At 41.7% G+C, this 25299-nt stretch overlaps 1 protein-coding gene across 2 annotated transcripts in view; it reads left to right on the top strand.

Moving 5' to 3' along the window:
* fgd6 (FYVE, RhoGEF and PH domain containing 6) overlaps positions 1-25299 on the top strand; it is a 149083-nt gene that overhangs the window by 12845 nt on the left and 110939 nt on the right. For both annotated transcript variants that reach the window (XM_060843046.1, XM_060843047.1), the window contains exon 3: positions 20255-20393. In XM_060843046.1, coding sequence (XP_060699029.1) covers positions 20255-20393 — 139 coding nt within the window. The remainder of the gene's footprint in view (positions 1-20254; positions 20394-25299) is intronic.

The raw sequence follows: 25299 nt of genomic DNA, 5'->3' as shown, positions 1-25299 counted from the left end.
GCAATAGTCTCCTCTTGAATGCTCAATATGAGTCTTTAACCACCAGCAGTTTTCTGCCTCCCTGATTGCAACATGTCATCTTGGATGCACCCTGTCCTATGAGATGACATCTAATTGTCTGGTTATAAGACAGGGATAAGCAGAGTGTGTGAGATGAAAGCTATGTAGCTGTTGGAAAACCACTGCCATATAATTTCAAAGCTTAGCTGTATCCCACCCCCAGCACAAAGATCTGGAGACATCTCAGTATTTGAGGCTCAAAAGGGTAGTCATGAAGGAATCTCCTTGAGAACCTTGAGTGTTGCCTATGTACAGTGCAAGTGAGCTCTTAGTATATCAAGGACGACTGTGAAACCTCAGGTGTATTATGTACTCCTCTGTACTAAAGCTTGGCTTGACCTAACTTTTCTTAGCCATTGATGAAAAGAATGAGGTGAGCCAGCAATGGCTAGCAGAGAAACACGGCATCTGCAGAGTTTACATTATGGAAGTTGGTTGTGAATCTTGAACTGCTGCAATTGTTGATTATAGATAAACCTATGGTGTTGTTAAGAAAGGAGTTCCAGGATTTTAACCCAATGACCTTAATGGCAGATAATCATCATTCAAGCATAATACCTTCCAAAACAGCTGTAGGACTGTCCATAATAAATTCGGAGATACAAGACACTTTCCAAGTCAGAAAGCAGGTAAAATTGAATTAAGTAGATCACAGAGACTGCAAGAAATTCTACACTGCTTGAAGAGCCTCAATCAACTGATTCATCAGCGATCCTGGGTTTAGATAGAGCATTACTGGTCACAGTAAAGGCACAAATTCGAAGAATATAAGCAGAGCTGTTTAACCAGCTCCTCAACTAACTTCAATCAATCAGTGAAAAAGCAGTCAACAGGCTGTCACAGGTCACCATTAACTGCTGTCTTGATGAATGCCCTACATTGTTACAAAGATAATTATAAAAGCAAGACCTCAAGGGTAGTAATCCAAGGATTACACCCTGTACCATATGCAAGTAAGGCCAGAAAAAGGAAGATAGTACAGCTGAATATGTTGCTCAAGAGTTAATCTTTTCATAGAATCCCAGTAGTGTGGAAACAGGCCATCTGGCCCAACTCGTCCACACTAATCCTCTGAAGAGCATCTCACCTAGACCCATCTCCCGACTCTATATATTTCCCATGATTAACCATCTAGCCTGCACATCCCTGGACACTGTGGGCAATTTAGCATGGCCAGTCCACCGAACTGCTGTACAAGGGAGGGATTCCGATATCTGGATCATTGATATCTCTTGCAAATGGAACCTGGACAAAAAGGAGAGGGTGCACTGGAGGGGCATCAGTATCCTTGTTGAGAGGTTTACTACTGCAAGGTTTGTGTAGGTTTGATATCCAGACGTTTTATTACCTGGCTAGGTAACATCATCAGCGGCGACCTCCAAGTGAAGTGAAGCTGTTGTCTCCTACTTTATATTTATATTTTTGTCCTGGATTGGGTTCCTGGGGTTTGTGGTGATGTCATTTCCTGTTCATTTTCTGAGGGGTTGATAGATGGTATTTAGATCTATGTGTTTGTTTATGGCGTTGTGGTTGGAGTGCTAGGCCTCTAGGAATTCTCTGGAATGTCTTTGCTTAGCTTGTAGGAGAAAGTGAGGACTGCAGATGCTGGAGATCAGAGCTGTAAATGTGTTGCTGGAAAAGTGCAGCAGGTCAGGCAGCATCCAAGGAGCGGGAGAGTTGACATTTCGGGCATGAGCCCTTCTTCAGGAATAAGGAAAGACTTTCCTCATTCTTGAAGAAGGGCTCATTCCCGAAACGTCGACTCTCCTGCTCCCTGGATGCTGCCTGACCTGCTGCGCTTTTCCAGCAACACATTTTCGGCTTTGCTTATCCTGTCCCAGGAGAGATGTGTTGTCCCAGTCGAAATGGTGGGTTTCTTTTTCTCCCTCGATGCCCTACACATGAATGAAAAAAAACACCATTTCGACTGGGACAACACATCTTTCCTGGGACAGGCTAAGCAAAGACATGCCAGAGAATTCCTAGAGGCCTGGCACTCCAACCACAATGCCATAAACAAACACATAGATCTAGATACCATCTATCAACCCCTCAGAAAACAAACAGGAAATGACATCACCACAAACCCCAGGAACCCCATCCAGGGCAAACATATAAATAGAAATCAGGAGACAACATCTTCACTTCACTTGGAGGTCGCCACTGATGATGTTACCTAGCCAGGTAATGAAACGTCTGGATATCAAACCTACACCCTAAGGTTTGCTACTGGCAGTTGTGGGTGGGGTGGGGGTAGTGAGAACCAGAGAAGCAGGTCAGCATGTGAGGAGAAGGTAGAGATTAATAGGATGAACAAGCAGAACCAGTTTAATCAACACGGTGGAATTATGAAAAGTGTACTGGGTAAGACAGGAGTGAAAAGTAATAAAAAGATACTGAAGAACTAGATAGATTGTACAGTCAAATTCAGAGTTCTTCATATACTTCATGTATTTGTAAGGAACAAATTAAATGACCTGCAGGCACTGATTCAAATTGAACACATCATATGGTACATGATATAGACATGGCTACAGCATGGTCAGGTCTGGGAACTAAACGCATCAGGATATAAGTTTACAGGAGAAATAGAGAAAATGGCAGAGGGGGTGAAGTAGCATTACTGATGAGAAACAGAATGGCTTCATTGGTGAGGGAAGAAGTAATGCCGAGAGGTGTGAGGGAGGAGCGAAGGACTTCTGGGAAGTTATATATTTGTGTGGTTGTGTTACCCAAAACACTACTGGGATAGTGTCTCCCACCCATCCTCCTCTAACCAAAAAAAAGGTTCTGTGCGCCAGATTGGTAAGGTAACGAGTTTATTTTTATTCCTTATTTTTCAACAGTCTCTTTGAGAATTTAGAGTAGTGGGAATGGAGGTTAGAGCAGTTGAATGTTCCTCCTGCAGAATGTGGGAGGTAAGGGTCACCACTAGTGTCCCTGCTGACTACATCTGCGGGAAGTGCACCCAACTCCAGTTCCTCGAAGACCGTGTTAGGAAACTGGAGCTAAAGCTGGATGAACATTGGATCATTCAGGAGGCAGAGGGGATTATTGAGAGGAGTTACAGGGAGGTAGTCACTCCTTAGGTACAAGAAAAAGGCCTTTGGGTTACAGTCAGGGGAAGGAAAGGGAATCGGCAGGCAGTGCAGGGATCCCCTGTGGCCATTCCCCTCAACAATAAGTATATAGTTTTGGATACTGTTGAGGGGGATGACTTACCAGGCGAAAGCAGTGGGGCTCAGAGCTCTGGCATAGAGTCTGTCCCTGCTGCTCAGAAGGGAAGGGGGAAGAGGAGCAGAGCAGTAGTCATTGGAGACTCCATAGTTAGGGGGACAGATAGGAGGTTCTGTGGGGATGAGAGAGACTCAGGGTTGGTGTGTTGCCTCCCAGGTGCCAGAGTTCGTGATGTCTCTGATTGTGTTTTTGGGATCATTAAGGAGGAGGGGGAGCAGCCCCAAGTCGTGGTCCACATAGGCACCAATGACATAGGTAGGAAAAGAGATGGGGATTTAAGGCAGAAATTCAGGGAGCTAGGATGGAAGCTTAGAGCTAGGACTAATTGTTGTCTCTGGTTTGTTGCTAGTGCCACGTGCTAGTGAGGCGAGGAATACAGAGAGAGGAGTTGAACACATGGCTACAGGGCTGGTGCAGGAGGGAGGGTTTTGGATTCTTGGATAATTGGGGCTCTTTCTGGGGTAGGCGGGACCTCTACAAGCAGGATGGTCTTCATCTGAACCAGAGGGGTACCAATATCCTGGGGGGAAATTCGCTAAGACTATTGGGGTGGGTTTAGACTAATCCAGCAGGGGGATGGGAACCAAAGTTGTAGTTTGAGTATAGAAAAGGTTGAGAGTAGGGAGGTCCCAAATCAAGTTTCAGGGACGCAAGATGGCACCAGCAAGCAAGATATTGGTTTGAAGCGTGTCTACTTCAACGTCAGGAGCATCTGGAATAAGGTGGGTAAACTTGCAGCATGGGTTGGTACCTGGGACTTTAGTGTTGTGGCCAATTCAGAGACATGGGTACAACAGGGACAGGAATGGTTGTTGTAGGTTCCAGGATTTAGATGTTTCAGTAAGAACTGAGAAGATGGTAAAAGAGGGGGCAGTGTGGCATTGTTGGTCAAGGACAGTGTTACAGTTGCAGAAAGGATGTTTGGGGACTCGCCAACTGAGGTAGTATGAGCTGAGGTTAGAAACAGGAAAGGAGAGGTCACCCTGTTGGGAGTTTTGTATAGGCCTCCGAATAGTTCCAGAGATGTAGAGGAAAGGATAGCAAAGATGATTCTCGATAGGAGTGAGAGAGACAGGGTAGTTGTCATGGGGGACTTCAACTTTGCAAATATTGACTGGGAACACTATAGTATGAGTACTATAGATGGGTCAGTTTTTGTCCAATGTGTGCAGGAGGGCTTTAAGACACAGTATGTAGACAGGCCAACAAGAGGCAAAGCCACATTAGATTTGGTACTAGGTAATGAGCCCGGCCAGGTGTTAGACTTGGAAGTAGGTGAGCATTTTGGTGATAGCGATCACAATTCTGTTACGTTTACTTTAGTGGTCGAAAGGGATAGGTGTATACCACTGGGCAAGTGTTACAGCTGGGGGAAAGGAAATTACGATGCAATTAGGCAAAATTTAGGAAGCACAGGATGGGGAAGGAAACTGCAGGGGATGGGCACATTAGAAATATGGAGCTTATTCAAGGAAAAGCTCCTGTGTGTCCTAGATAAGTATGTACCTATCAGGCAGGGAGGAAGCTGTAGAGTGCGGGAGCCGTGGTTTATGGAGGAAGTGGAATCTCTGGTCAAGAGGAAGAAGAAGGCTTATGTTAGGATGAGCGGTGAAGGCTCAGTTAGGGCACTGGAAGGTTACAAGGTAGCCAGGAAAGACCTAAAGAGAGAGCTCAGAAGAGCCAGGAGGAGGATATGATCAGGGTAAACCCTAAGGCTTTCTATAGGTATTTAAGGAATAAAAGAATGATGAGAGTAAGATTAGAGCCAATCAAGGATGTAGTGGGAAGTTGTATGTGGAGTCAGAAGAGATGGGGGAAGCACGAAATGAATATTTTTCGACAGTATTCACAATGACAATACTGAGATACAGGCTACTAGACTAGGTGGGATTGAGGCTCACAAGGAAGAGGTATTAGAAATCCTGCAGAGTGTGAAAATAGATAAGTCCCCTGGGCCGGAATGGATTTATCCTTGGATCCTCTGGGAAGCCAGGGAGGAGATTGTCGAGCCTTTGGCATTGATCTTTTAATCGTCATTGTCTACAGGAATAGTACAAGAAGACTGGAGGATAGCAAATGTGGTTCCCCTGTTCAAGAAGGGGAATAGAGACAACCCTGTAATTATAGACCAATGAGCCTTACTTCAGTTGTTGATAAAGTGTTGGAAAAGGTTATAAGAGATAGGATTTATAATCATCTAGAAAAGAATAATTTGATTAGGGATAGTCAGCGCGGTTTTGTGAAGAGTAGGTTGTGCCTCACAAACCTTATTGAGTTCGTTGAGAAGGTGACCAAACAGGTAGATGAGAGTAAACCGGTTGATGTGGTATGTATGGATTTCAGCAAGTAGGCTATTGTACAAAATGCGGAGGAATGGGATTGCGGGATAAACAGCAGTTTGGATCAGTAATTGGCTTGCTGAAAGAAGACAGGGTAGTGATTGATGGGAAATGTTCATCCTGGAGTCCAGTTACTAGTGGTCTAGCGTAAGGGTCAGTGTTGGGTCCACTGCTGTTCGTCATTTTTATAAACGACCTGGATGAGGGCGTAGAAGGGTGGGTTAGTAAATTTGCAGATGACACGAAGGTCGGTGGTGGTGTGGATAATGACGAAGAATGTTGTTGGTTACAGAGAGACATAGATAGGATGCAGAGCTGGGCTGAGAGGTGGCAAATGGAGTTTAATGTGGACAAGTGTGAGGTGATTCACTTTGGTTGGAGTAACCAGAATGCAAAGTACAGGGCTAATGGTAAGATTCTTGGTAGTGTAGCTGAGCGTAGAGATCTCTGTGTCCATATACACAGTTTCTTGAAAGTTGTCACCCAGGTTGACAGGGTTGTTAAGAAGGCATACAGTGTTTTAGCTTTTATTAATAGAGGGATTGAATTCCGGAACCATGAAGTTATGCTGCAGCTGTATAAAACTTTGGTGCGGCCGTACTTGGAATATTGTGTACAGTTCTGGTCACCACATTATAAGAAGGATGTGGAAGCTTTGGAAAGGGTGCAGAGGAGATTTACTAGGATGTTGCCTGGTGCAGAGGGAAGGTCTTACGAGGAAAGGCTGAGGGACTTGAGGCTGTTTTCGTTAGAGAGAAGAAGGTTGAGAGGTGACTTAATAGAGACATATAAGATGATCAGAGGGTGAGAAAATGTGGACAGGGAGAGCCTTTTTCCAAGTATGGTGACGGTGAGCATGAGGAGGTATAGCTTTAAATTGAGGGGTGATAGATATAGGACAGATGTCAGAGGTAGTTTCTTTACTCAGAGAATAGTAAGGGTATGGAATGCTTTGCCTGCAACGGTAGTAGATTCGCCAACGTTAAGTATATTTAAGTCGTCATTGGACAAGCATATGGACATACATGGAATAGTGTAGGTTAGATGGGCTTCAGATTGGAATGACAGGTCAGCGCAACATCGAGGGCCAAAGGGCCTGTACTGCGCTGTAATGTTTTATGTTCTGTGTTCTATAATGAGGGAGAAAACACCCAATGGAAACCTGAGGGGTGGAACTGAGGAGCCGTAAAGGAATGAAAACCACATTAAGTGTCACAGGTCATTTGGTAGCACCTCAGAAATGCTAGATTGTATAAATTATGAAATTAGGCAACTATGTAACAAAGGCAGAGTTGTATTAATAGGGAATTTTAATTTCAATATAAACTGACAAGCATCTGCCAGGAAGGTTGTGAATTTCTAGTATGTGTCTGGGCTAGTTTCCTATGGCGATATGTCTTGGATGTGACATGGGGATAAGCAGTGTTGGATCTAGTAATGAGCAGTGAGCCTGATTTATAGAACATAGAACATAGAACATAGAACATAGAAGGATACAGCGCAGTACAGGCCCTTCGGCCCTCGATGTTGCGCCGACCGAATCCTACCTATACTAGCCCAATAACTTCCAAATGCCTATCCAATGCCCGCTTAAATGACCATAAAGAAGGAGAGTTCACCACTGATACGGGCAGGGCATTCCATTATTTAGTGTCTTAGTTGTTCACGACCATTTGCCAAATTGTGATCATAACACGATCGAGTTTCCTATAGCATTTATAAAAGATGATCAAAAATCTGATTGTAGAATTTTGGATTTAAATAAGGCAGACTTTTAATGGGATGGGACAGAGACTGTCGACAGTAAACTGGGAAGCTCTGCTAATAAGTAAAACAACTGAGGAGCTGCGGTAGATATTTAAAAAAAGGTTAATACTATGCAGAAGCATTTGTACCCATGAGCAGGACAAGCTGCAATTCACAAAAAAACACAGCTAAGGAGGTAAGGGACAGCATAAAATTAAAAAGAGTTTAAAATAAAATTAAAATTAAAAGTGCAATGAACTGTGCATATCCCACACAGTATGACAAATACAAGGACAGCAAAGGGCCATAAAGCAGCTTGTGAGAATGGCTAAAAAAGGATTATGAAAGCAAACTTTTAAGGGACATAAAAGAGCATCTCATCCAGACCCATCTCCTTAACCTACATTTCCCACAGCTAGCCATGTTGCCTGTACATCCCTGGACACTATGGGCAATTTAACATGGCCAATTCACCTAACTGCTCTACAAGGAAGGGATTCAGATATCTGGATCATTGTGATCTCTTACCTGTACAAAAAGGAGAGATTGCACTCGAGGGATAGCAGTATCCTTGTAGGGAGGTTTGCTACTATCACTTGGGAGGGCTTAAACTAGTGGGACAGGGGTCTGTAAGAAGAGTTTTAGAGTTATGTAAAAGGAAATCAGCTGGTTAAGAATACTGTTGTCCCACTTAAGACTGAGATGTCATCATTGATCATGAGGAAATGGTAGACATGCTGACTGATTATTTTGCTCCAGTATTCACGACAGAAAAGGAGCATAACTTGCTGGAAGTCCCAAAGAAATCAACAGAGGATCAAGGACAGGGTCGAACTAAATCTTCAATAATGGGGAAATTAGTGGAACTGAAAAGTGACAAATCCTGAGGACCTGATGATTTCCTGATGGTATTAAAGGAAGCAGGAAAGTACATTCCCTGGATTCAGGAACTGTATCTCTGGATTGCAAATTTGCTCTTTAAGAAGGATGACCAAGGGAAACCAAGGAATCACAGATCAGTTATCCTAACATCAATGGTGGGAAAATTGTTGAGTCTATAATCAAGGATGGGGCAACTAATGGGTTGATGATTTTCTTTACCATGTTTAATGATGTTAAAAATCACACAACACCAGGTTATACACCAACAGGTTTATTTCTCTCTCTCTCTCTCTCTCTCTCTCTCTCTCTTCCCCCAAATCCCTCTCAAATTCTGTATCCTATCATCCTTCCCACTAGCCAGCTAGCAAAAGGAGCAGCGCTAGTGGAGCAGGATCATAGGGCACAGAATCTGTAGTAGGAGATCAAGGTGTCGTGCAGCTGGTGCGATGTATTGAACACGCCTGGATTGCTCTTGGGCGTTTGATCACTTGGAATTAGGATGCAGCTTTTGATTCATTAATGTGTGGGTATCAGAGCTTCTTTCGAATTAAGGTTAAGGCAACAACTTAAGGTTTTATAGTATTAAAAAAGGGGGGTGACATCTCAGCTCAGACATTGTGTTAGGGGTGTGAGGTTGGAGTCTGTCTGTCTCAGTCTTGAGTCAGACTGGTTCTGTTTCCAAAGTGGAAATTTGTAGCATGTTGCATGGACTGATTGCCGACAGATTGTGTGCTTTTTTTAAACAGGGTAGAGTGTATCTGTGGATACGGGTCTGCAGATGCAGGTGTGTGTGTGTGTGTGTCCAACACCAGCACCCCTCCACCTCATGTTTAATGATGCCATATACTGTACATCTCTATGACTCTTTGCCTTCCATGATAGCGATCCTGGCATTGGAATCACAGAATGAATTGATACAAAGCTGTTCAATCTGAGACCACTTCAAGCAACGACCAAAGTCTTCAAGTTCTAGTTGTTGATGACTCTGCACCAGCTATCTGTTGTGTGCTAGACACTGAAATAGTATGGACATGTCCTCAAGGGGGCGGCACGGTGGCCCAGTGGTTAGCACTGCTGCCTCACAGCACCAGGATCCCAGGTTTGATTCCAGCCTTGGGCGGCTGTCTGTGTGGATTTGCACATTCTCCCAGTGTCTGCGTGGGTTTTCTCTGGGTGCTACAGTTTCCTCCCACAGTCCAAAGATGTGCAGGCCAGGTGAATTGGCCATGGTAAATTGCCCTTAGTATTAGGTGCATTAGTCAGAGGGAAAAGGGTCTGGGTGGGTTATTCTTCAGAAGGTCGGTATGGACTGGTTAGGCTGAGGGGCCTGTTTCCACACTGTAGGGAATCTAATCTAATCAAATGCATATGACAACTTTGGCCTTGCAATCAGCATGTTGAACAGTGAAGTAATGCACCAGAAAGAGCTCCAGAAAGGTCCTGTTTAGAGCCCAGGGTATCAACCTATGACCAGAATATGTCAGCTCCCTAAATCTTGTATATATTCGCTAGGTGGGCCGTTTATTGCCCACTCTGATTCCGCTTGAGCAGTTAGTGGATAACAGTCTTTTAAACTGCTGCGATCCTTGATGTGCCCACAGTGTTGCTAGGAAAGGAATTCCAAGATTTTGAACCAACAACAGGGAAGAGATGGCAGCATTGTTCCAAGAATAGTGTGTAACTTGGAAGGGAATTTGCAACTGGTGATGTTGCTTTGCATCTGCCTTTTTCGGTGCAGGACATGAGTTTGGAAGACAATGCCAAACAAGCCTTGATGAGTTACTACAGTGCATCTTACAGATGATATATACTGTCACTGTGCATCATTGGAGGAACTGAATATTGAAGATGGGAAGAATAGAGTTTCAATCAAGTGGACAGCCTTGTCCTGGATAGGGTTGTGTTCTTGTGTTGTTGGAGTGCACTCCCCCAGGCAAGTGGAGTTTATCCTATCACACTGTTAACTTGTGCTTGTAAATCATGGTCAGGCATTGGGGAGACAGGAAGTAAATTACCTGCTGCAGAATTCCCAGCCTCTGACTTTATATTGTAGCCAGTTCAGGTCTTGGTTAATGGTAACCCTTAGGATGTTAATAATAGAGGATTTAGCAATGGTAATACTGTTGACATTAAGGGACAATGGTTAGATTGTCTTGTTCAAAATGTTCATAGTCTGTCACTTCTGTGACACATATGTTACTTGACAGTTGTGAGTCCAGCCTGGATGTTTCTAGGTTGCTACATATGAATGCTGACTGCTTAGTATCTGAGGAATAAGCAAATAGTCTGACCTCTCACTTCATGATGAAAGGAAGATGATTGAGCAGCTGAAGAAATCTGTGGTTTGGACACTACCCTGAGGAACTTCTGCAGTGATGTCCTGAAACTGATGGTAAGGGATTTTAACTTTCAAACATAGACTGGGGCTGCCATAATTTTAAGGGTTTTGATGGAGAAGAATTTCTCAACTGTATATAAGAAATTTTTCTGATTCTGTATGTGGACGTACCTACGAGAGAAGGTGCAGAACTTTACCTACTCTTAGGAAATAAGGCAGAGAACTGACTGAATTGTCAATGGGGAAGAACCTTTGGGCCAGCAGTCATAATTATATTAGTGTTAAAATTATGCTGGAAAAGGGTACCCAATGAACACAGTCCGCCGATTTCTCAGCAACAAACCCAAACAAACAGACAAAACATGTCCAGAAACCCGAGCCACTCTCCCCTATATAAAAGACATCTTGGAAATGACTGCCAGACTACTCAGACCCCTTGGCATCATGGTAGCCCACAAACCCACCAACACACTAAAACAGCAGCTAATGAACTTGAAAGACCCTATACAGACAACAAGCAAAACTAATGTCATTTACAAAATACCGTGGAAGAACTGTAACAAACACTACATTGGACAAACAGGCAGAAAACTAGCCACCAGGATACATGAACACCAACTAGTCACAAAATGACATGACCCTCTCTCACTAGTATTCTTACATACGGAGGAGGAAGAACACCACTTCGACTGGGACAAAACATCCATCTTAGGACAAGCCAAACAGAGACAAGCACAAGAACTTCTAGAAGCAAGGCATTACAACTGGAACTCTATCAACAAACACGTCGAGTTAGACCCCATCTACCAATCGCTGAGGAAAAAAAACAGGAAATGACATCACCATAGGAAATAACATCACCAATCCAAAGAAACCCTAACATATAAATAGAAAGCAGGAATCATGTACATTGCTTTGCCTGAGGCCCACTGTAGATGTTACCTAGTAGGGTGACAAAACGTCTGGAAATGAACCTCCCAGCTCAGTCCTGAGCTACAAATCGTTTCAAAACTCACAAAGATCCATAAGTTAAGATTTTAAATTGGAGGAAATCCGATTTTGACAGTATTAAGTGAGAATTTTCAAAAGTTGATTGGGAGCTGATGTTCACAGGTGAAGGTGTGGCTGAAAAATGGGAAGCCTTCAAAAATGAGGTAACCAGAGCCCAAAGACAGTATGTTCCTGTTAGGGTGCAAGGAAAGGCTGGTAGGTGTAGGTGATGCTGGATAATGAGAGAAATTGATGTTTTGGTTAAGAGAAACAAGAAGCATACATCAGGTACAGACAGGAGAAAGAGAGGACTGCAGATGCTGGAGTACCAGAGTTGAAAAATGTGGTGCTGAAAAACACAGCAGGCCAGGCAGCATCCGAGGAGCAGGAAAATCGACGTTACGGGCATAAGCCCTTCTTCAGGTACAGACAGCAGAGATCAAGTGAATCCTTAGAGTGTAAAGGCATCAGGAGTATATGTCATAGGGAAATCGGGAGGATGAAAGGGACACGTGACAGCTTTGGCAAATACGGTTAAAGAGAATAAAGGGATTTTATAAATATATTAAGGACAAAAGGGTAAATTGGGGGAGAATAGGGACAGGAGATGGGAACTACAGGAGATATTAAATGAGTATTTTGCAACAGTGTTTACTATGGCGTAGGACATGGAAGATATAGAAATGTGAGGAAATAGATGGTGACAGCTTGAAAAATGTCCATAATATAGAAGAGGAGGTGCTGGATATCTTAAAGCGCATAAAAGTGGATAAATCACCACACAGTCACCTGAGGCTTGAATTGTTTTTGTATACAGCCTCTAACTATTAGATTAGATTCCCTACAGTATGGTAACAGGCCCTTCGGCCCAACAAGTCCACACCGACCCTCCGAACACCCAGACCCATTCCCCTAGCCTATATTTACCCCTGACTAATAACCTAACACAATGGGCAACTTAGTGTGGCCAGTTCACCTGACCTGCACATCCTCGATTGTTGGAGTAAACCGGAGTACCCAGAGGAAACCCACGCTGGAGTTGTAGCTGGTTAAAGGAAGATAATTGTGGTGGTTGGAGGTAAATCATCCCTGCAAGAATTCCTCAAGATAGTGCCCTTGGCCCAACCAACTTTAGCTGCTTCATCAATGACCTTCCCTCCATCATAAAATCAGAATTGGCAATGTTCACCGATGATTGCACAATGTTCAGTAGCATTCACAATTTCTCAGATAATAAAGCAGCCCATGCCCTAGTGTTATGAGATGTAGACAGTATTCAGGCTTAGACTGACAAGTGGTAAGCAACATTCGCACCACACAAATGCCAGGCATGGACCATTTCCAACAGAGAGAATCTGACCATCGCCCCTTCAGTGCCATTACCTTCACTGAATTCCCCACTATCAACAGCCAGGAGATTACCATTGACCAGAAACTGAACTGGACTACTAATATAATACTTGTGGCTATAAGACGAGCTCTGCAGCTAGGAATCCTGCAGTCATCACTCACTCCCTGAGTCTCCAAAGCCTCCCCAGCATTTAAAAGGCACAAGTCAGCAACGTGCTGGAACACTTGCACTTGCTTGGATGAGTGCAGCTCCAAATACACTCAAAAAGCTTGACATCATCCAAAATAAAACAGCTCTCTTAATTGGCATAACAACCACAAACATTCAGTCACTCCACCACCACTGGCGCGTAGTTGCTGCAGCGTGTATCTACAAGATTCACTGCACAAATTCATCTTCCAAATCCACAATTACTACTATCAAAAGGAGAAAGATGGTAAGGAATGTGGGAACATCATCATCTCCTAATTCTAATCCAAAGCCCTCAACATCCAGCCTTGCAAATCGCCTTACTGAGTCAAACTCTTCATGGTATTATGGGTACCTACACTAAATGGACTGCACTGGTTCAAGAGGTGCCTCACCGCCACCTTCTCGAGGGTAACCAGAAATAGGTAATAACTGCTGACCTAGTCAGCAACGCCCACATCCCATGAGTGAATTTAGAAATGGTCATTTGTGTTCAAGCATTTGATGTGTTCTGATGTTTTCTCATCCTTTTTATGATAATCCTTCTAAGTCTGAATCTCAAGTTATGAATTTGGCAATTGGTGGGAACAGTCTTAAGTTTATGATCCCAGCTCTTGGCAGTACTCCATAAGTCAGATGGCAGAGTTTACTAGACAATAAGTCATTTGATTTAGTTACCAATTGTTATTACCAATTCTTTCCAAATATACCAGTCATTGAATATATTCATAAGAGGCTGCCAATGTGCTTTTAACAAAAGAACACAAACATTTATTACAATTAATAAAAATGCTAATAATATAACAGTAGTCAAAATCAGGTGGTCCACAAGATAAGGTTAAGCTAGATTTTTTAAAAAATGTTCTTACCAGCAAAGCTACTATTTGTTGCCCGTCCTTAATTGCCATTGGAATGAGTAGCAGTTATGAACCATTTCAAAGGGCAGTTAAACATCAACCATATTGTGATGTACAGACCATGTAGCCTTGACCAGCCAAGGACTGTAGATTTCTTTTCTAAAGGACATTGGTGAACAATTGATTATGATATCATTTTCAGTTAGCTTTTTAAAATCAATTTATTACATTAAATTCTACCAACTGCTGTGATGTGTTTTGAGCTCTTGACCTGGACTACATCACCATCTGCTTGATGATTAATGTAACAAAGTCAAATCATTGCCAACAATACATTGGATCCAATCAAGTCATATAGATAAGATTGGAACTGAACAAAGGTGGTTCCATCAAAAAGCATTGTAAAGATATGTCATGTCAGTGTCTTCCTTTTTAAACTAGTATTGAGTGCAAAAATGCATCATCTCAAAATTTATCATTCAATTTTGGGTCAAGGACTGTGTCTCAAAGACTTGCATTCAAGCCCTTCTTTTCTTCTATTGTCCTTTTTTGAAATCAAACTGACTATCTCTGTTGTTTATCCACTGTGGCAGCATCATGTCATTGGAGGAGTACAGATTTCTCAGAGTTGAAGGTTGTAGGGCTGAAGATCATTGTAGCAAACAAAAGGTGCAAAATCACTTAACTGAAAACCAGGATGAAAATTTTAAAATCCAGATGTTAGTTAGGACAGAGCAGCCTTTTGCAGTTGGCAATTGTGAAAAATGAAATTGAAGAATTCAGCTAGGCGAGGACAGAAGTTTCAGGTGGGACAGTGACAGTAGTATGTGGGTTTCAAATGTTCAGTTTGGGAGCCAGAAAAGACACTGGCATGAACACTGTGACTCAAACTTTTTTGTGGCCTGATATGGGAGAGTTATTAGAGAGGGCACAAAGTTTACACTGAGAATTAAAAGGCAGTGGTTCCATATTTTAGATGTTTAGCAGGAGAGAGCAGAGGAAATCATGGCTCAACTAAGATTGATTATTAGTAAGTAGTCTGACAATATGGCAGGAGAGGGCTTAAGAGGTCAAGTGAGTGTGCTGGATTTTGTGTTATTGTGCAATTAGACTCCATATTTTTGAATAATAGTTCCAAAGTGAAGAGGAAATGGAGTAATGTGTTGTTTAATACCTTGTGGTGTTTCCAAAAGTAATGGTGCAGAGGCTGGATGAGGCATTAATTGCTTATGATGCATTATTTCAATAAAACTGGTGTTAATGAATCACTCCCTGGATCTATGATTTTACAGTTCGACATGAAGTCATTGTTGCTTCTTACGCCTAAAAGACACTGAAAGCTAGTCTATTAAAGGTATTTGATGAGTGTCCAGAACCCTGAGTTTCACAGGCTGCACTGAAACAATAGACATGCAGTGAATTTTATGGCAGTTGCAGTTTTATCAAGGCCTGAACTGGCATAATTGTTTGAACTTTATAACATATTTATATCGGGAGGCTTCTCTTTGACCTTGATTAGCTGTTTAAAAATGAAAGCACGTGTATGTCATTTAAATTTTACCTACTCTTGGATAGCTTAACTCTGCAATAGTTAATAATAGAGTCCTTCATAACTCTCCTGATGGTGATGGAATTAATGGTATGCAAATGATTCCAATTTTAAACGACAGTTGGAGGCCTAAGTAAATTTCCTGTTTATTGCTGGGACTGTAGTTAATGAATAGGATGTAAATTATTTATAACTCAGGATGGAGAGGCTAAACATTAATTGAGCTATTTTTGCTTTCCTTAGAATTGTTGAATGATGGATAAACATTTTTCACAGAAACTCAAATTCTGGTTGCAGGATTTAAAACTCATTCATGCATACTTTCCAAGAGCTTCTGATGTAGTGATGATGTCACTGGACTGATGCCCTGGGACACTGGTTTAAATACCACCTCAGCAGCTGGTGATATTTAAATGTAATTGATTAACAAACGTCTGGAAATGAAATCTTGCCTTTTTGTGGAAACCATGATCAACTGTTGTAAAAAGAACTCATCTACTTCATTCGTCCGTTAAGGACGTTGTCCCTATCTGGTCTGCCCTACCTTTGACTCCAGATGCACAGCAATGTACTTGACTCTTTATTGCCCTCAGAAATGGCTGAACTAACCACTCAGTTGTACTGAGCTACTATTTAAATAAGTCAAAAGGGAATAAAACTGGACAAATCACCCAGCATCACCCTAGGCAGTGGAAATAATATCACCATGCTGTAGATCTGCAAAGTCTTCGAGGAGAAAGTGAGGACTGCAGATGCTGGAGATCAGAGCTGAAAATGTGTTGCTGGAAAAGCGCAGCAGGTCAGGCAGCATTAAAGGAGAAGGAGAATCGATGTTTCGGGCTTAAGCCCTTCTTCAGGAAAGCCCTTCCTGAAGATGGGCTTATGCCCAAAATGTCGATTCTCCTTCTCCTTTGATGCTGCCTGACCACCTCCATACTAAGCTTACCCTCCACTGTGTTGTGTGGCACAATCGGTTTGTTAAATGGAATAGATTCAGAACAGATCTAACAACTCAAAGCTGGGTTTTCATGAGGCATTTTGGATCATTGGCATCATCAGAATTGTATTTAACATATCCCTCATTACACCATTGCAATCAAGCCAGAGGATCAATTCTTTTTCAATGAAAGGAGCATGGTAGGAATATCGGTATAATGGATTTCAACCTGCTGAAGCTACAATACAGAACTTGAATGCCAAACAGCAGAAGCAGCATGCAATGGACAAGTGTCAAATGATTTCACAACCAAAGGTCTGCAGTCCGGCCACATCAAATTGCAAATGACAGTGAATAATTAAAGAATTAACAAGAGTCATAGAGATGTACAGCATGGAAATAGACTCTTTGGTCCAATTCGTCCATGCCGAACTGATATCTGAACCCATTCTAGTCCCATTTGCCGACACTTGGCCCATATGCCCCTCAATCCTTCCTATTCATACATCCATCCAGATGCCTTTTAAATGTTGTGATTGTACCAGCTTCGCAACACTTCCTCTGACAGCTCATTCCATACATACACCACCCTCTGCGTGAAAAAGTTGCCCCTTAGGTTACTTACTAATTTTTCCCTTCTCACCCTAAACCTATGCCCTCTACATCTGGACTTCCCCACCCCAGGAAACAGTCCTTGTCCTTGTCCAAGCTGCTAGACTTGGAGGATTTTAGTGACAGGGGGAGGCTGAATAGGCTGGGGCTCTTTTCCCTGGAGCATCGGAGGCTGAGGAGTGATTTTACAGAGGTTTATAAAATCATGAGGGGCATGGATATGGTAAATAGACATGATCTTTTCTGTGGTTGTGAGGGAGTCCAGAACTAGAGGGCTTAGGTTTAGGGTGAGAGGGGAAAGATATAAAAGGGACCTAAGAGGCAACTTCTTCAAGCAGAGGGTGGTGCACGTATAGAATGAGCAGCCAGAGCAGCTGACTCAACATTGGGACACAGACAGATTTAACACATATTGTTAGAAAAACTGAGCTATCTGGAGAAGGTAATTTAAAAGTTCTAGGATTTACATATCAAAGACCAGAAACCAGCGTATCCTATTCTAAAAGATGAAAGATTTAATTTAAAATTGTTTGCTGTGTCACATCTCAATGACACTGGACACCTTTGGCTATAAATTCTGTGATTATGATCTTATTCTCCACAACCACCTGATGAAGGAACAGTGCTCTGAAAGCTAGTGCTTCCAAATAAACCTGGCAAAAGTGAGAACTGCAGATGCTGGAAATCGGAGTTTAGATTAGAGTGGTGCTGGAAAAGCACAGCTGGTCAGGCAGCATGCTCCTTCCAAATAAACCTGTTGGATTATAATCTGGTGTTGTGTGATTTTTAACTTTGTTGCATTTGGACATGAACTGCTTCAGTGTCTGAGGAGTTGCAAATGGTTCTGAGCATGGTGCCATCATCAGCAAACATTCTCACTTCTGACCTTATGATTGAGGAAGCAGGTGATGATGGTTGCACTCAGGACACCACCCTGAGGAACTCCTGTGGAGATGTCTTGGAGCTGAGAAGACTGACCTCCAAGAACCACAAACATTTTCCTATGTGTCAGGTATGACTCTAACCACAGGAGAGTTTGTCCCCGAATCCCAATGATCCAGTTTTGCTCGGGCTCCTTGATGCCACACACTGTCGAATGCAGCCTTGATGTCAAGGCCTGTCATTCACGTCACCTCTGGAATTCAGCTTTTTTGTCCATGTTTGAACTTTATGGTAATATTAGTGAAAACTTGAGTTCCAGAACCAGCCCTGCCACGGGATAAGCTGTAGCTGCAAACTTGAATTGCCAGCAATGTGGAAAATTATCCATGAATTTGCTGTTCACAAAACATCGGACAAATCCCGTCACCATCCCATGGATACTCTTGATCATTAGCAGAGTGTTGGGAAGTGTCATTAACAGTGCTACTGAGAGCACTTTCTATAACAACGCACTCACTGATGATCAGTTTGGGTTCAGCCAGAACAAATCGGGCAGTAACCTTATTACAGCCTTAGTCCAAAAGAGATGAACTCAGTGAACTCAGAGAATGACTGTCTTGAACAACTGAACATCATTTGACCAAGTGTAGCAATCAGAGACTTTGGCAAAATTGAAATGAGCCGTAATCGGGAAAGAAGCCTCAGCATTAGTCCTAGCTAGTACGAAAGAATGTTTGTGATTGATGGAGTCCAGTCATCTCATTCCCAGAGTGTCACTGTAGGAAGTCCTTCGAGTAGTATCCTTGGCCCAACCTGTTCTTTCATCCATGACCATCCTCCATCGTAAAGTCAGAAGTAGGGATTTTTGCTGATAATTGCACAATGTTCGGGACCATCCCCAACTCCTCAGATACTGAAACAATCCATGTGTAAATGCAGCAGGACCGAGCAACATTTGCACCACTCAAGTATCTGGCAATGACCATCTCCAACAAGAGAGAGTCTAATCATCTCCTGTGACACTTCAGACTACATGCAATCTGACTGCAATTGTCTATATGTGGTTCCAGTAGGATATTCCATTCCCCACACTTCAATTATTTCAAGGAATAGTATATTTGCCAAGGCCAGATTTTGGCTCATTGTTAATATGTAACTGACCATAGATGTGAGTAATCGGTTAAAAAAAATTAAAAAGCTATAGACAATGTGTAGTTTGTACCACCATAATCCAGTTGACTTGGGACTGGGTCTTTGCCAGAGTAGAACATTTACCAGTCACCTGTGCCGAGCCCCCAACCCAGCTACAGCAGCTCGAACTGCCAACCCAAGAACAGCAGCTCTGCAATGTTGACCCAAGCACTGTTGCTGGTCTAGACTGTGTCAGATAAGGATAATGCTTACCTGCACATGACTTAACAGTATTCAAATTAGGTGACTGAGTTTGGGAGAAGATTTGTAGCTCGGGTGCTCGTTGTTGTGGTTCTGTTCGCCGAGCTGGGAATTTGTGTTGCAGATGTTTCGTCCCCTGTCTAGGTGACATCCTCTGTGTTGGGAGCCTCCTGTGAAGCGCTTCTGTGATGTTTCCTCCGGCATTTATAGTGGTTTGTACCTGCAGCTTCCGGTTGTGTGACATTTTATATAAGAAAACATGGATTAAAAATAGATGAGCTCAAACATTAATAAGCATTTCACAGCACAAATCCCTTGTATATTTTCAGTATAAATGCATTAGGGTGACTGCTGTGCAAAGTGAAGGGGAAAAGAAAATCACATTAATGCAGTAGCAGGTCTTCCTAAATTATTATAGAACATAGTTAGATTACAGTGCTTTTCTCTGCTATGATTAGATTAGATTACTTACAGTGTGGAAACAGGCCCTTCGGCCCAACAAGTCCACGCCGACCCACCAAAGCGCAACCCACCCAGACCCATTCCCCTACACCTAACACGATGGGCAATTTAGCATGGCCAATTCACCTAACCTGCACATGTTTGGACTGTGGGAGGAAACTGGAGGAAACCCATGCAGACACAAGGAGAATATGTAAACTCCACACAGTCAGTCACCTGAGGCAGGAATTGAACCCAGGTCTCTGGCACTGTGAGGCAACAGTGCTAACCACCGTGTAGCCCATACTTGGGAGAGATAAGATGTTCACCCCTAAAACTTTTCTTAGTTCAAAAGAAGTACCACTCTTTCAAATAAAAGGGTTTTGAATTTTAATATTCAACATAAGCTGAAAGCGTAAGACTCTACCCTGTTCTGATTAACTTCTTTGTAGCCCGATACAGGATCAGGATAACCATTCTTTAGAAATGGACATCAACTCCGATGAAGAAGAAATCATTTTTAGCTCCGATGAAGAAGATACCAGTTCAGATACAAGTAAAGGAGAACTGGATCAGCAAGAGAAGAAGCAGGTACCTTGTTGTCCAGATATGATTCTTAAGACACCGCTTTTAAAATCTTACTCTAGTAGTTCTGCTGTGGCATTACCCAATAACTGGGATCATCATGTTATATAAAGCAAGCATTCTTTCTTGTCATTGGATTTATTCCATTCAGCCTCTATATATCAATTTATTAGATGCTTTTCCATTAACTATGGGTATAAACTTTAATCTCTCACCAGTTTTAAAACTGAATATATTTTTGTGAGAGCAGATCAGCATAATTGAGATTAATATCATTCATTGAACTGCATAAATAAATTTTATAGCCCTGATTTTACTAGAAAAGGTATGTGGATGCTAACAATGTATAATATCTTCAGTAGTTTCAAATCCATGTGGTCAACGAAAAGATTGTTGCATATAGTTCAAAATGGATATTTTCTCTTTCTTGGTGGTGCCAGTTTTATTGGCATGTTGTGCATCTGGGACCATTTGTTGTATGTTCACATCAGTTGCCTTGCCTTAATTCACCTTTTCCTCTGCAATAATGTGCGATCGTTGACCCCATCTGTGGGCTTCCAGGACTATTGGTTGGTAATAAGGTAGTCATCCAAATTGTTTGGTGATTTCCTGGTGCTAATGGAGGCCAGCATATGTATAAATTACAAAATGAATACAGGACTTGTATTTCCTGCTCATATCCATTATCTTTTGTCACAACATTTCGATTCTTTCCTTCAGCATTTAGAACTCTAAAGTGTGACATGTACATATCCCATTCTGTAAGTCAACTGTTACAAGTGTAGTTAGAAATTCTTGCAACTTTGACCTTCAAGGGAGCTTCTTAAGTCTCCCTCCCTACAACATGTTGTGCATTATTTTTAAAAAATCTCCATGACACTCTTTATTCATCAATTGACTGCACAAATCATGAAAAGTTCAACCATTTTTTAAAATCTGCAATCTATTTGATATTATTAAAGTAATTTTCCGTACAGTTTTCAACATCGTAGGTATTTTGTCTTGACTGCTGCCCAAATAAATGCTTTTCACCAAGTAAAAATCATGTCTTTTGGTTATAATTCTTCTGTGAGATATCTTATCAAAGAATCTTTTCAAATTGAGTTCTATGATATCAAATATCTCCTTTTTCAATTATTTTCAAAGAATTCTAATAGACATTGGTCAGTTCGCTGAGCTGGTTGATTTTTTTTGCAAATGTTTTTGTCTCCTTCCTGGGTAAAAAGTGAGGTCTGCAGATGCTGGAGATCAGAGCTGAAAATGTGTTGCTGGTTAAAGCACAGCAGGTTAGGCAGCATCCAAGGAACAGGAAATTCGACGTTTCGGGCCAGAGCCCTTTATCAGGAATTCACCATTCCGGATGAAGGGCTCTGGCCCGAAACGTCGAATTTCCTGTTCCTTGGATGCTGCCTAACCTGCTGTTCTCCTTCCTGGGTGACATCTTCAGTGCTGGCTAGCCTCCGGATGAAGCACTGTCGCAGTGGTCTGTCCCAAATTTATAAAGTTCAGTCTATTGTGGCGTGTGGTTCTACTTTAGTGGTCAGTAGATGGGGTCTATTTCAACGTGTTTGTTTATGGAACCGCTGGATGACTACCAAGTCTCCAGGAATTCCTGAGCTTCTCTTTATTTAACCTGTCCCAGTATCATAACATTATCCCAGTTGAACTGGTGTCCTTCATTGTTAGTGTGTAGTGATATAATTGTTTGTCCTATGTAATGTTTCTCACGGTTGCTGTGTGGTATTATATATCACAATCGTCTTGCATGTTGTGGGTATGATAGGACTAATGGGCAGGAAACTTGTCACAAGAATACACAAGCATCAGCTTGCAAGAAAACGACATGACTAGTCCTCCCTTGTATCAATACACACTGACAATGACGGATACCAATTCAACTGGGACAACGTTATGATGTTGGGATAGTCTAAACAAAGACAAGCTCAGGAATTTTCATTGGTTCCATAAAAAACTTGTAAAAAAGGACCCCATCTACAGACTACTACATTACAAAACCGAAAGTAGAACCACCCGCCACAATAGTCTGAACCGTATAAATTTGGGGCAGATCACAATGACGGCGATTCATCTGGAGGCTCCACAATCACCCAGAGAGAGACCAAAGCTTTTCAAGAAAATCAACTAGCTCGACAAACCAACCAACAATGTCAACTACAACCCGAGCTGCAGATCGTCACTAAAATCTTAAATTCTGATAGATATTATCACATACAGCACTTGATATGAGTAAAGTCAGATACATGGCTTTATTTTGAAATGATATTAACAATAAGCTATTAAAATCCATTGAAATTGTAGCTCTGCTCCTGTATATTGATGAACTTAAGCAATAGTATCTTATTTGCTAGCATGTTCCATGATTTGTGTGTGTCTCAGAGGTAAACCTTCATGTCTGATTTTATCTTCAATATATGGGAATCTTTTCATTTTGCTTTATTTTCCCAATTTTACTACTTTAAAATAGCAATCTGTTGAATTCTTTATTTCTGTTTTATTAGCCCTTTCTGCCTGTCTTAGCCTACACATTAGTATGTGTAGTCATTAGCAGATTGTATTGATAAATGTTTATTTTCCAGGCTATTGATCTTGGCTACTGTACAAGATTCAAAGTTTCAAGAGAACAGCTAAAATTTGAGTGACTGCGCACACTATATACATCATTCATATATTTTATGACATAAATGGATTTGCAGTTCTGTAGTTAAAGTTTCAGAAGCTAAGATGGATATTTGATAGTTGTATTCAGAATCATGTGGAGTCTAAACAGTGGATAGGATGAAACTGTTCCCAATGGTGGAAGGATCAGAAGCCACAGGTTATAAATTTTGTGTTACAATAGAAGCAATGACAACATTGTTTGTACTGAGAATGGTGAGGATCTGGAATGAGGTGCCTCAGAGCGTCGTGAAGAAAGATTAAGTTGAGGCATTTGAAGGTGAAAAGGCTGGTAAGTGACACGAAGGACATAGGAAACAAGAGCAGTATAGCAAACAACATAAGAAACAAGCCTTTCAATAAGATCATGGCTGATCTGCTCCAGACCTCAACTTGTCTGTCGTGCCAGCCCATCATTTGTCCTCAAACCCCTGATATCGCAAAAAAATGATCTACATCCTTTTTAAATACTGTCAGTAATCTTGCCTCCACTATTTTCCGTGGTAGGGTATTCCAGACATACATTATACTCTCAGAAGAAATTCCTTCACATTCAATTTTAAATGGGTATCCTATTATTCTGTAACTCTGTTCCTGGGTTCAGACAGCCCCTTCAGAATCCTGTATGTTTTGATAAGATCACCAATGCCGGTATATTCTTTTAAAAAATATGGTTCCAAACTTATACATAGTATTCCAGATGTGGCCTCACCAACACCCTATGCAATCATAACAAGCCTTCCCTGTTTTGAATCTCCAAATTCCTGGCATTAAAATTTCATACGCTGCTTTAATTATTTGCTGCATTTCCATGCCAACCTTCTCTGTTTCATGCAGAAGAAGATCCAGGTTCCTCGGTGCTGCAGTTTTGTTTTGGAGTCTCTTTCCATTTAAATAATAGTCTGCCTTTTAATTCTTCCCACCAAAATGCATCACCTCACATTTTCCGACATTAAACTTCAGCTGCCAAATTTATACCCGCTTACTAAACCTATTTAATATCCTCTTGCAGATTCCTTATGTCCTTATCACAACATGCTTTCTCACCTATTTTTTGTGTCATCAAATTTGGATATTACACTTACATGTCAAGTGTAAATCTCATCCTAAGAATTGGTTTAGTGGACACACATTGCTAAGGCTGTGTGAAGGGGTTGATGACGATTCGCCACCAATGATTAGCCACTGCCGGTTCGCCACCAGCATTTCTCCACTGGGGTCATTTGACCTCTGAAGACTATTCGCCACCGGAAATATATATATGTACTGATTGTTTTCCCTCCCGCCTGTTCTTTCATACTTCTCAGTATCCTTTATTTATACAACTGCATACTACATATTGATTAAAAAAAAGAGGTAAAATACATATCATTTTATTGGTCAATTCTAACTTCAGGAAAACATTCTCTCATAGCACTGATATAAAACCATCTTATTTCCACGTTTACTAATAATTTCAGTTTCCATACTAAAAATTCCTGTTGCAAAAATACAAGCTTAAAATAAACTCTCCAGTGGCCAATGGGCTAAGCATCCACGGTGGTTAAAGGGCAGTGGGGAATCGTTGGCGGTGAATCTGGTCCCATCCTGGTGTGAAGGTATGTATATCCTTTCTTGGGTAAGGAAACTAAAACTGTGTATAGTACTCCAGATGTGGTCTTATCAAAACCCTATATAATTACAGTAAGACGTCATTATTCTTGAAGTCTTACTCTGTCGTACTAAAGGCTAGCATACAATTCACCATTTTAATTGCTTGCTGCACCTCCATGTGATCCTGATTTGTTTACAAGGTTTGCCTGAATCCTCTTCCATGTGCCATGTTCTTGCTATTCATTTCATCAGTCTATATCCTTTACATTCTTTTGTTAACTTAGTTTCCCAGTTAGTTTTGTATTACAAGCAAAATTAGATACAATACATTCAGTTCCTTCATTTAAATCATTATAGGTTTTAATTAGTTGAGGCTTGAATACTGATCCTTGCCATAGCTTGAGGAACAGGGTCCCAAACTTGAAATGAGCTATTTATTTGTACAGTACATAAACAATGAAGTTATGTTAAAACTTTCATGAAACGCCAGTTAGGCCTTAATTTGAGTACAGTATTCTATTCTGGGCACCACAATCTTGGAAAGAAACCAAGGCCTCAGCCTGTAGAAGAGATTAAGTAGAGATATGGCAGGGATTAAAAGTTGAATAGCTGGAAATCTCTGGTTGTTCTCCTTAAAGCAGAG

Source organism: Hemiscyllium ocellatum, chromosome 23 (genome assembly GCF_020745735.1).
Source record: "Hemiscyllium ocellatum isolate sHemOce1 chromosome 23, sHemOce1.pat.X.cur, whole genome shotgun sequence".
Lineage (NCBI taxonomy): Eukaryota > Metazoa > Chordata > Chondrichthyes > Orectolobiformes > Hemiscylliidae > Hemiscyllium > Hemiscyllium ocellatum.
This window is presented reverse-complemented; position numbering and strand designations above follow the sequence as displayed.